This window comes from Cyprinus carpio, chromosome A18 (genome assembly GCF_018340385.1).
Source record: "Cyprinus carpio isolate SPL01 chromosome A18, ASM1834038v1, whole genome shotgun sequence".
NCBI lineage: Eukaryota > Metazoa > Chordata > Actinopteri > Cypriniformes > Cyprinidae > Cyprinus > Cyprinus carpio.
This window is the reverse complement of record NC_056589.1, coordinates 19,870,936-19,884,521: the sequence shown is the minus strand read 5'-3', so window position 1 is coordinate 19,884,521 and position 13,586 is coordinate 19,870,936. Positions and strand designations below refer to the sequence as shown.

General features: G+C 36.5%; 1 protein-coding gene across 1 annotated transcript; it reads left to right on the top strand.

The window, feature by feature from the left end:
* Positions 1 to 788: 788 nt before the first annotated feature.
* LOC109092233 (dual specificity mitogen-activated protein kinase kinase 1) lies at positions 789 to 13,508 on the top strand. Its single transcript, XM_042775315.1, has 11 exons — positions 789 to 1,190; positions 7,532 to 7,742; positions 8,538 to 8,684; positions 9,257 to 9,334; positions 9,458 to 9,509; positions 9,600 to 9,724; positions 11,276 to 11,483; positions 11,621 to 11,685; positions 11,804 to 11,862; positions 12,981 to 13,029; positions 13,114 to 13,508. The coding sequence occupies exons 1-11, from the start codon at positions 1,108 to 1,110 to the stop codon at positions 13,225 to 13,227; spliced, it is 1,191 nt and encodes a 396-aa protein (XP_042631249.1). The 5' UTR covers positions 789 to 1,107; the 3' UTR covers positions 13,228 to 13,508.
* The last annotated feature ends 78 nt before the right edge of the window (positions 13,509 to 13,586 follow it).

The window sequence follows — 13,586 nt, the reverse complement described above, 5'->3', positions numbered from 1 at the left end:
GACTTTTCTAGACAGATATGATGTGTTTTCTATATAATTTTAAACTGGTTAAATTGTTTGTTACAAGTTTGTGTGAAATCATGTGTTCCTTAATAGCTACAAAAAGCAACAAATCAACCATTATTTTAAGGAGTTAATGATGTAAGACCAATGACCAAAATATAAAGCAGAATACATTGTGTTGGTTACGTGATTATTATATTATATACATTCAGTCCAGTGTAAATGCTTCACCACAGGCACAGGCACAGGCTGCTACATTTCTATTAAAGCAACACTTTTATGGAAGTTATATGGACTTGAGATGTTTGTTTTGCAGGGGGACTTTGTTTTAATTTTAAAGTCAATTCAAACTTGTAATAGAAAGTTACTTCCGAATTACATGGAGACCTGAACGGTGGTACATTTAATATTTTTTCTATAGGCCTGTTTTCAACCAGGGAAAGCACTGCAGGGGGGTCCATACTCCATAGAGAAGAATATTCATAAACAAACAAACATTTGAATTTACCAAGGATAAAACTTTATGGTCAAGCTTTTTATATAGTGGGTCTGGGTCTGTAGAAGTTGAAAACGTGCAATCTAATTTACAGAAGTTCTGTATTCTAATGGACTACATAAAGACATAAAAAGGCTGGATGCTGATAAATTATTGTTGAAATTTCTTAGTTTTAATTAGCAGACAAGCCTAATAAAACAATGCGGCGTAATAAACGCATTTCCACCAGCAGATGGGGTCAGTGTCCATAAGCGGTCATGCTGTCCGGAAGACAGATGTAAATATTTTCATGACGTAAAGAGACAATCTCTGTGCCCATCTTCTACTGTCGTCCACCGCTAGAAACACTCCGTTTCTCCCTGAATAACCTATTCTTCGAAACAGCCTTCAATCCTACCTGTCACAAGACCATGCGAGGTTGTCGTTGACGGCATTCTGTCTTTATTTATTTATTGTAAAGCAAACAGCGATTGGTAGGGTGTGATAGGCTATTCATAGCTTATACATCACTGCTCTGTCGGCGAGTGAGTTGGTGTGATCTGCGGATCAGATTGCTCCTGTTTAAATCCTTCTTTTTACTGCCGAGAAGCCAGCTATTAGGATTCATCATGCAAAAAAGGAGGAAGCCAGAGCCGATCCAGCTGAACCCAATTCCAGACGGGAACGCTGTAAACGGAACCGGGGCCACAGAGTGAGTGGGCTTGAGTCTTACGATGTCATTTCATGTCGAACAAGCTGTTAGAGGACTTCATGAAACAAAACCCCTTGGAGTGGGCATTAAATTGGTGTTAGTATAAATATCAGATTATGGTAGGACTCTAACAGGGCTGCTTAATAGATGTGGCATTGCTAGATCTGCTTGGAGTGGGCATTAAATTGGTGTTAGTATAAATATTTTTCAGTATTTTTTGAGGTTGTGTTGATTCTAAGTGTCAACAGAATTATAAAAGCCCACGAATGAATTTTAAGCTAAAGGTGATTATTATTAGTTGACTAACATAATGCCAAATGGGTCATTGTGCAAAATGGGTGCCTTTTTCAGTTATATAAAGTGATTTTTAAAGTAAATATCCATCAGATTTTAACATTCTGTAAAATTTAAACACTCTTTGAGTGTTAATAAATTGTATTGTGCCATCTGAAGATAAATTCATCTATTGTAGTATATGTTCGATTATGGCTATGAGATTTGTAACAGGTTTTTGAGGATAGCGAGGTTGACAGTTTTACAGTTTTAGCCATTGTGCTTGAGTTCATGATGCTAAAAAGTGTGTGTGTGTGTGTGTGTGTGTCATAGCACCTTAATTCTAACAAGAAATGAGCACCAAGTCAGCATATTAGAATGATTTCTGAAGGATCATATGACACTAAAGACTGGAATAATGACTGCTGCAAATTCAACTTTGTCATCACAAGAATATATTACATTTTAAAATATATTAAAATAGAAAATGGATATTTTAAATTATTACAATATTTCACAATAGTACTGTTTTTACTGTATTTTTTAACAAATAAATTCATCCTTGGTGAGTATAAGCGACTTCTTTTGCTCCAAAGATACTGTTTTTTGGGCTTTGCTTATAAAAATATCTAATTAACACAGTAAAAGTGCATGCTGTTTGAGGAATAACCCATATATTGGTGTTGTTTAGTATCCATCAGGTGCATATAAAAGAGCCCGCCACCAAGATCAATGAGAAATACCTTATTGCATTTGGACAGAGCTGCCAACACAACACTGCTGTCCTCTGTAGTATGTTGTCCAGACATAAAGACCCAAGATAAAGTATTATAGGAGCCGAACTGGAGAGCTAAAGTATTTGAAGTTGTCAGTGTGTTTACAATTTGCCGAGGCCAAAAATCCAGGTAGTGTTTTGTTGTCCCTAATGTAAAAGAGAAATGTAAATTAATGTGTTATCATTATCTGAGCCCAAGTATAAACATCCAGTTTACCTCAATATGTGATTATTAAGGATTTTAACTGAACATTAAATATAGATGCAAGTGACGGCAAAGTATCAATTTGTTTGTCTGCGTGAAATCCCCACAGACAGATACGGTGACAGAGCACCAGCTCTGTCTGTGCTACCTTCATTTGGCAGGCCTGTGATTTTTCTTCTCTTGAAGCTAAGCCAGTGACAATCCTCACAGCCTGAGCCAGCGGTGCATGTCATTGCCTCTTGTTTTGTCAAGATTACTTGAGAGCTCAGACACTTTTCCCCTCTTGTAGTCTCTCTATTTGGCATTAAAAAACTATTAATTGTTTAGGATAAAGTTGCAGTTTTGTATATAGAAGCTGGCTATTATTTGGTCATAAATAATGAGTATTAGCTGTGCTATAGTGCGATAGAAGAGGTGTTTGGGAGAATGACAGTAAAGCAGAATTACATTCCTTCCTGGAGAGCAGGACAGGCTGTGGCGAGCTCGCTTTGGAATGTGTGTGTGTGTGTGTGTGAGCGTTTATTCAATCCTGTGTGTGTGTGTGTGTGAGCGGTGATTCAATCCTGTGGAAGTCAGTGCTATAGAGAGAGGCTCAGTGGAATGTTAAATACTGTGACAACACTTTTTATCCCCAGAAGCCATTGCTTTAAATCTGTCATGGCAAGCCTGTCTCAGATAGCGCAGTTAATATTAAGTTTTTGCTTATTGCTTGGGAAACACTTCATATGTATCACCTCGTTCATGCATTTAGAATTTATAAATTAGGAGTAATACAGAAAGAGTATCTGCCTCCAGTGGAGAGTGAATTGTTTTGGCAGTCATAAATATTATTTTAACAGCAATGAAACGAAAAGTTTTTCAAGACCAGATGTGATTTTCTTCATATTTTTTGTTTTTGGTGGCTTAAAGGCCCCATTCACACACAAGAACGATAACTATAAAGTTTTGATAATAGTTCAAATTGTTGGAGAATAGGTAAGTCCCACACCATAACTATAACGATAACAACAGAGAGGAACAATATTGTGGAAATCACTTTCAGAATGATTTTTGATGAACTGATAAACAATAGACAACCAGTCAGAATTCCTCCTTCCTTCAAGAGCTCGAGCTTTTAAAGTGGCAGACAACAAAACTGCAGCATGTGCTTATAATAAACAGAATGATATGGTACGTTGATGTGGATGCAAATATAGTTATTGTGGTATCTTTATAGTTATTGTTCTTGGTGTGAAAATGCCTCAATTCAATCCTACATACAGTATGTCACCACATGTACGCTGAGGTTCAAAAGTTTTGGGATGTTCTCTAATGCTCACCATGGCTGCATTTATTTTATTAAAAATACAGTAAAAACAGTAATATGGCGAAAAAAAAATTTTTTGTTTACATTTAAAATAACTTCTATTTTATTATATTTTAAAATATAATTTATTCCCGTGATGGCAAAGCTGCATTTTCAGCAGCATTTTCAGCCGCCATCTTCAGTGTCACATGATCCTTCAGATATCATCGTAATATTTTGATATGGTATTCTTGGTTTCTTACTATTAACTTTGTTGAAAGAGTTGTGCTGATTAAAATTTTTGTGGAAACTGTGATACTTTTTTATTTGAAGTGTCAGACTTCAGTTCTGGTGATATAATCATGACTAGTAACCTTGTTTTATTTACTCACCAAAGCCAGTTTTTCTTGCACAGTTTTCCACTTTGCATTTGGCACTTGACAATGCTTAAATTTGTAAACTGCCAATATTGTTTCATCTCTCTCTATTGGCAGAGGTACATTTGCCTTTATTGCTTCCCATGAGCTCTATGCGGCATTGTGTCTTTTCAAGATTATCAGTAGGAAACCACACAGTGTTACAGTGTTACACAATCCCACACACACACCATGGCACCATCTGCTGCTCTCCATTTTACTTAAGAGTGCTGCTGGATGTATGAATGCTGCTATAGTGCATCAAGAAGAGCTTGATAATTCCCAGACATTCCCTACTTGTTCCATAATTCTCTTCCTTTATCATGTTTATGTCTGAGATCTGTTTAAATTGTGGATTTACAGGATGACAGCACAGATGTATATCATCCACAGGAATGATTTATGGAGTGTAGTTAAATATTGACCAGAGAACACAATCTCTGGTTATGTGCTCCTCCCCAGAGAAATATGGTTTGCTTCTGTCTGACCTCAGCTGATCCCGGTGCTCCCTAGTGTTTACATCCACATTCCAGTGCATTACATGTGAACCTGACCACTGAGTTCCTGTGCTTGATCATACTGTATCCACACAATAAAAAAATAAATAAATAAATAAATTAAAAAGAAAAGAAAAGAGAAGTTGTAATTTTTTAAAAGTACTGTTCTTGGACCTTCAAAGGCTTTTTTCTGGGTTTGAATCTCAAAACTATGAACAGCTTTACTTTTCACTTTTATGAACTTTTTGTATCTTTCCTCAGAAAAGAATCTGCTCTTTCTATGTAAACATAATGGTGTATCAAAGGTTAGACTAAATAATTTATTGCGTAGTAGAAGCATTGAATTATTTATTACTTTCATTCAAGTTGTTGTTGTAGCATAGCATGCTGCATTGTCACTACATCCTACATTAATAGATGGAGTATATGTTGTTTTTTTTTCTTTTCTTAAATTTTTTTTTTTGGAGGCCCTGTGATTACTGTGTTGCAAAAAAAAACACCCTTGGAATGAAACAGTTTCGCATTGTATTATGATCTGTAAAAAAGAATGTATTGTTATGTTTTAAACATGTTTAAAAAAAAAATATATTAATGATTCAGATTTCAATACATTTTAAAAATGTTATGAATTTATTTTATTAGATGCTCAGTTTTGGGGGGGAAAACAGCAGAAAAAAAATGCAAAAAAAAAAAAAATCTGTTATACCTGCCTTGCAAACTTTTTTTTTTTTTGTGATGTATTGATTGGTTTTTGAAGGATCATGTGACTAATGACAGTTATTTTAAATGGTAATAACATTTTACAGTATTTCTGTTTTTACTGTATTTTTTATTCAAATGCAGCATTGCTGTTGTAAATTTATAAACCAATTTGCTGTTATGCAATTTATAAACAAATTTTGCTAATTATAAATCAGTAATTATGTTTTGCATTATATCACAAAATATTATTAAAAAATATTTATGTAATAATATATAATTTTCAGATAACATTGCAAAATAAAAAAAAACTAATATTGTTTAATAATAATAAAAAAATATAAAAACAAAAAACAAAAAATTTGAACTACTGGTCTGACCGGGCCCAACAGAAAAAATCTGGCAATAGAGCTCTTTTGTGAGCGTTATATCCTCTGAGGCTGTTCACACTGACTGAAATCACTCTGGATATGGCCTCCTACATGCAACACAAGGTTTGAGTTGTGAAGTATTTTTCTCCATTCTGGCATCTTCTGCATTCTTCACCATTATCGTCTCCACCACAGCGTGCCCACGCCACCCACTTACACCCCGCACAGCAGCCTCGTAACCATGGTTATATCTGGCCTTGCTGTCAAAAATGAAAACACTCCGCCTCATTCTGCATATAGATGAGACAAAGACATCTTGGATTACTTGTGCTTTTCTCATCCACCTGAGTCATGGTGTCAGTCCTGGAGCTAAAAAATGTTGCAATATGTCACTTGTTGTGGACTGAAACATTGTTCAAGAGCAGGACAACATGTTTTCAATCTGAATTGGCTCAGTGTTTAAAAGCCCTTGAGGCTCATGGTGTCCGATGGTCCTGAAACATTCATTTTGGAGATACAGCATAAGATAAACCCACATCGTAGATGTTTGCAACATGTGTGTGGCACCAAAGCTTTGGGTATTTCTTTCAGCTGGAACACAAGCTGCAGAAAACCTAAGATTATGTTTAAATAATTCCTAATTAGTATCATTATCTGAATCATAAGACTTTTAATTGGTTCGTTCGAGCACACAAGAAGATTCATTTATGATTCCTGAAGAAGATTCCACCTGGTAAATGCAGTTATGTAACAGTGAAGTACGGAGTGGTGTTAGGGGAGATGCAGAGAGGATGGAGAGCGGAGGATCATGGAAGTTCGGTCTTCCAGCAGAAAGCTAAGGAAATACCATCACCATGACAACAGGGCCAAGGGAAAGGTTTTGCATGCTTCGAGAAAACTCCCTGTTTTCTCAAGACAGAACTTTAGGAAGAAGATGTTATAAAGCCTTCCCACCACTTCCCAATCACAAATTGTACCTATATATAACCTATTCAATATTTCTACATGTTTTCTGCCTTAAAGATGGGGATAAGTTTCAGTATGCAAGAGCTTTGGCTTCTACTGATCACGAGAGAAATTCTTGTTGTAGACATCTTAATGTATAAAATAAAGCAAGCCTAAGACTGTAGCATTGTTATTTTAGTATATTTATATACTGTTGTAGTAGTTATTAATATTTTGAAGGAAGTTTTAGTAATTTTATGTACTATTTTCATTTATTTTTATATCGTTTTAGTACTTCAACCACTGCTTATTTTATTTTAGCTCAAGGCAATATTTCAGTTTTTTTTTTTTTTGTATTTTAATGCAACATTTTTAATGTTATTTTCTTTCAGCTTTTCAAAGAATTTCAGTTAACAAAATGTTTGTTAACAATAACAACACTGGACTGTAGTTTGAAAAATTTCTTATTTAAAAATACATTAAATATGTAATGCATACATACAATGACTTAAATACACGTTCTGTGATATGCATGCTTACTGATTTCAAATTAATTTTGATATTTTTGGAGGGTCATGAAGTAAAAAATCGTCAGGGTGATACAACTGTCCTGATATTGTTATGAATAAAAAAAAAAAAAAGACTTTTTGAAATAAATCCTTGAATAGAAAACCTTTAGTAATTTAGCATAATTATCTCTTAGGAAAAAAAAGATATTTTAACAAAATTGCTTCACTGATTATTAAAATTCGAAAAACGTTCACTTAACCTGTAGAAGCCCTGAGAGAAGCCCTGTAGACCCTCATGGCTTTGTTGAAGTGTAGATTGATCTGTTTAGTTCATTCAATTCATTTTTCTGTCTGTGTTTGTGTTAGGACAAATCTGGAAGCTCTGCAGAAGAAACTGGAAGAACTGGAGCTGGATGAGCAGCAGAAGAAACGCCTGGAGGCTTTCCTCACCCAGAAGCAGAAGGTCGGAGAGTTAAAAGATGATGACTTTGAGAAGATTTGTGAGTTGGGTGCAGGCAATGGAGGAGTGGTCTTCAAGGTCTTACACAGACCCTCAGGCTTCATCATGGCCAGGAAGGTAAGTTATGCTAAAATAATCTGCTACATCCAGGGATGATGTTAGTTTCAGATTCAAGCTTCCAAGAAAGGTCACTGAAGTCCATTGATAGTCATTACAGCTTTGAATCAGTCGGATGCAGTTTTAGAGCTGTTTGCCTCAGAGCCAGTTCTGCCTCTCTAATATAGATGGAAGAAGTTAGACATTACAGCAATAAGGTATGCCATTTTGTTCTTGGCATGCAGAATGGATCCTGTGACATTTATTGTACATGTAATACATGTAGTGAAGCTAATTGCACTTGACTCAATAGTTCTTCCTTTAGAGTCAAATGGCACTTTTCCTAACAAACTTGTACAAGAAAGAAATCTACTTTTTAAGCCAAATTACCACTAATCCACTACAGGGTGATGAAACATATCATCCTTAATACAATACCACCCAAGGAAGAAAACGAGCTGAAGTGCAACCAACACACAAACTCCAAACAGCTCATTTACAGCATACATGCAACAAAGAATTGACAGTTTGCATGCAGAGAAGCAACTCCTTGTCAGCTAACTATAAAAATGCAGACACCCTAGCAATTACACAGAGAAGCGCTGCCTGGTACCGAGAGAACTTAATGAGGCTTTAGCATTATGCTTTGCACTACAAAATCAAAACATGGTAAACATCTGTTTGAATGTAAAACATCAATATAAAGTAAAAAATATGCAAAAGTTTCTTTATTTTATTACATCCTTATTAAAAGTAATAGATTTCCACCTTTTTTTCTTCTTGTAACACAGTCCTCCTTTTCTTCTTTTCATGCAGTTGATCCACCTAGAGATCAAGCCAGCAATAAGGAATCAGATCATCAGAGAGCTGCAGGTGCTGCATGAGTGTAACTCTCCCTACATAGTGGGCTTCTACGGAGCTTTCTACAGTGATGGAGAGATCAGCATCTGTATGGAGAACATGGTACTGTTCTCTCTAAGTGTCAAACATAAAACAGAGGAATATGAGTTCTCTCTCTCTATATATATATTCAGTTTATGCACTGGTATTTATATACATACATATATAATATACAATGTACACACTACTGTTTGATAATTTGAGGTCAGGAAGATTTTTTTAAAGAAATTAATCAGCAAGGATTCATTTAATTGACAGAAAGGATATTTAAAATGTTTAGATTTCTATTTAATATAAATGCTGTTCTTTTGAACTGTCTATTCATCAAAGAATCCTGAAAAATTACCATGTTTCCACAAAAAGATTGAGCAGCACAGAATTATTCCATACTTTTGAGTCTTAAACATTACATAATATTAATAAAATAACATAAAAATATAAATAAAAACATAAATTATACCATACAACAGAATTTTAAACAAAAAATAAATACAGCATTGGTGAACATAAGATAATTCTTTCAAAAATATGTATTTCATTTTAGCATTCCAGTATCCTTAAAAACACTGACTGTGCTTTTATATGTGCCATATAAGTATTGCTGAATATTTCTCCATCAAAATGTTTTACTGCAGGATGGTGGCTCGCTGGACCAGTGCCTGAAAAAAGCAGGCAAGATCCCAGAACAAATACTGGGCAAAGTTAGCATTGCGGTTGGTATCTCTGCAACCTTTCTCAACAATATCTCCAATGGTCTCTTATGGACAGTTTCCAGAAGGCAAGGCTGAAGCACAGTGCTTAATGTTTATGGTCCTGTTTCCGTTCCATTCATGCAGGTGATAAAAGGCCTGTCCTACCTGCGGGAGAAACACAAGATTATGCACAGAGGTGACTGGTGTGCATGTTATCTCAAACATGTTATTTTTTTTCTTTTGAAACTGTATTTACTGAAGGAAAGACCTTGTCCTTTTCTTGCAGATGTAAAGCCATCTAATATACTGGTGAACTCGCGTGGTGAGATCAAGTTGTGTGACTTTGGTGTGAGTGGACAGCTCATTGACTCCATGGCCAATTCCTTTGTGGGCACCAGGTCCTACATGTCTGTAAGTTTACATTCCCAACAAAAATACCAATTCTATCAAATCATCTCACTATAATCCCATTAAATTGTCTAAAAAAAAAAAAAAAAAAAGGCCCATTGTAATATAATATATTTGTTAATATATTATTTAAAAAAGATCTATGTTAATATAATATGTATATAATATATGTTAATATAATATATATATAATTAAAGGCATATACCACAGTTGTCAGAATTATTAGAAGGCTGTGAAAATAAATCTGCATTGTTCATTCTTTTGAGCTTTCATTTAAAAAATGCACAAATGTCTAACCTTTGATTGAAGTAAAACAATTCAAAATGGGAAAATCTCATTATGAAATAAATGTTTTTCTCCAATACAGGCTGGCCACAATTACTGGCCCCTTTTTATTTAATATTTTTTGCTAGATAACAGTTCTGAGTCTTCTCCTGTAATGCCTGATGAGGTTGTAGAACACCTCACAAGAGATCAGAGACCATTCCTTCATACACAATCACTCCAGATCTTTCAAATGCAGAGGTGCCTCTCCTCTTCATTTCACCCATCTCATTTTCTACAGGGTTCAGGTCTTCATTTTGTGCTCAGTGACCCCATTTCTGTGAAGATATCTAGCAGAGGCAGTCAGGTTTTGTTTTTTTTATCTATTGGTATTTTTCATATAATCCACAATGCCAGGTATCTGAACAAGGTGTCCAGGACCTCCAGCAAAAATATAGGCCCCACAACATTTTAAAGATCCAACAGCATATTTCACCTGTTTGAGATCCCCAGTAGTGTCTGGCTACTCAATATGCTGGAGTTTGTTTTTGAATGACAGCAGAAGATTGTTTCTTGAAACCCTTCGTAGCAACTTTGGGTTGAAGTAGGTGCTGTTTGATGGTTTTATTTTTAGGCTTTTCTGACCCCATGACTCAACTCATTAATGAAGTTTTCTGACTGTGATCCTTGGAAAGTATTTGATCACTCAAACTAACATCCTTGCAATGCATTAGGACAATATAGACATACATAGTCTTCCAGGGAGATTTATAAGTGTTAGCTCATATTTATACTCCTGTGAAACAGGAAGTCATGGTTGGACAGTTTTCATGTTCCTAGTAACCCTGGTGAGTTAAAAATGAAATGTAAATCAGCAACAATATTAAAACCACTTAGGCAGCTGAGAAAAAATTATTATATCATTACAGTGGCACCTGTCAAGGAGGTGGGATATATTTGTCAACAAGTGAACAGAGTTTTTGAAGTGCATGCCTCACCACATCAGAGCTATTTTGGCAGCCTGAGAGGACCTACACAATATTAGGCAGGAGGTTTTAATGTTCTGGGTAATCAGTGTATTTAATTTAAAAAATCCTTTATATTTTCTAGATCTTTTGACAGTTTAATTCTTCAGCCAGGATTTGATTCCTTGGATGTTTGATTTGGAGTATCTCTGGGCGGTTATCCGTTTGTTTAGGCTCCTGTTTTTCATCACATTGCTTCCTGTATAATATTGTTCATTTCCTCTCTCTATGATCCTCGTCCTTTTATCTCTGTGTCCATCTGTAGCCCGAACGCCTTCAAGGGACTCACTACTCTGTCCAGTCTGACATATGGAGCATGGGTCTCTCTCTGGTGGAGATGGCCATTGGACGCTTCCCTATCCCACCACCTGATGCCAAAGAGCTGGAGCAAATCTTTGGTCAGCCCCTTGAGGGTGACCCCTCAGCCAGCGACGCCTCCCCTAAACCCAGGCCCCCTGGTCGACCCGGCAGCTGTGAGTGTCTCTGTTATCCTGTGGGCAAGAACGTGGGAATGCTTGGAGAAACTGATCAGTTATGCTAGAGTTGTTTCTGAAAATATCTAATAATCATAACATAATAAAGTGATTTTTTTTTTAATCTGTCTTTTCAGCATACGGCCCAGACAGCAGACCTCCTATGGCTATATTTGAGCTGCTTGACTATATTGTCAATGAAGTAAGCTTTCTGTGGTACTTAAAGGATCACTAAACTGTTTTATGGCAGTGAATTAATTAAACTGAGGATTTATTGGCTGCTTCACTTGAACGTAATGGAGCTGTTTCTCTTTTTTCAGCCACCTCCCAAGCTACCAAGCATATTTGGTACAGAATTTCAAGACTTTGTTAACAAATGGTAAGTAAAAACTGCACTGTAGCTCACCTAGGCAAGATTCCCAGACAAGTGGCGTACTGATAAAAATGCAGAGTGAAGTAAAAGGAGCTTGGGACAAATCATCTTCTAAATGCACAGATTCTTCTTCAGTGGTGCTTGCTGCCCCATCTAGTGGTTGAACTTAAACAGTTTTGAAAAACTGTTGCTGTACTGTAGAGCCCCTATAAGGCCGGTGACACACTGGATGCGTGGCGTAAGCATCTCAGCTGCATGGCGTGTCCGTTTTTAATTAGGCTCCCATGTTAACAGGTTAGAACTTGCAGACTACCTGCGTGTGAGACGCGCGTCTCAGGCGCGGCTCGAGCCCGCGCGGAAAATGCGTGCATGCTAGAAATAGAACCGACGCCTTTTTTTCACGCGACACGCAAGCGTGTTGCAAGCGTTTCCAGGCAAAATAAAATAGGAAAATATGTTTATATGTCATTTTGTACACAAATACATATTAATTAATGACATTTTGATGAATAAAAGCATAAAAAACGACACGCTCACATCGTTCTTGCTGGCTATTATATCTCACTAATTATCGATTTTGCGCCAGCGCCGCGTCAGGCATGGTTCTGGTGTGTCCGTCAATACTATTGACGGTGTCCTTTATCTGTAGGCTTTATATTTATGCTTAACATCTATGTCACCTACAGCAGCAGCGCGCCAGCGCCGCGTCAGGCATGGTTCTGGTGTGTAAAGACACAGAAAACGCGGCGCAGCCACCACGTCACGCCACGCAGCCAGAGCCAGTGTGTCACCCGCCCCTAAATGGACATTGTGATGGGACTTATGTTTTACCCAATAAATGTTGCAATTTTATTATGTTTTCTCGTAAAAGTATTGCATTCCTCCTAAAGAGTTAGTGGTTGCTCCAAAATTTTCTTTGATTACATTTTGTGACGCTTTCTTGGGGATACTTTGTGTTTGCTCATAAAACTTTTGCAAGAGAACGCAGTTTCTCAGGGAAAAAAAAAAAGATTAATCTAATATTTTTTTCCATCACCTTGTCCTCTTAGGGTCTCCGTACTAGACAGACCATTGTACTGACATTTTTAATTCTGTGTCTCATTGATTTTCCATGTTTTGTGCAGTTTAGTCAAAAATCCAGCAGCAGAAAGAGCAGACCTCAAGCAACTGATGGTAGGAACAATTATGTTCAGTCAATCCTCATAAATATATTTTTCCTATGAATGCACTTCATAATGTCTAAATGATCTTTTTCAGGTCCATCCCTTCATAAAGAACTCAGAGGCAGAGGAGGTTGACTTCGCTGGTTGGTTATGCAGCACCATTGGCCTAAACCAGCCAGCAACTCCGACTCACAGTGTGGGAATCTGAGAGCAGCCATCTTTTTCTAAGCCAACCATTTAGTGTTTCTTCACCTTCAACATCTCCAGTTCCACCCTGCCAGTCAGTCCAGAGGCCAACAGCAAACTATTGCCTCCAGAATACACCTTCTTATTTTAGATGTTGTATTAACAAAAATACTGCTGTAATTAACGATGCATCACACCTCCGATAGGTCGCTTGAAATCTATTCTGCCACATATTGGTGGTTAAAATGCTTTGATAGCATCCATAAGACCTATATTACAAAAACTAAATTTTTTTCCTTACTAAATGTTGATTGCAAAAGTTACCAAAGGCTGAAATTAAACCGCAAAAACTTAAATGCTAGGGATCCTCCTGAATGTCAA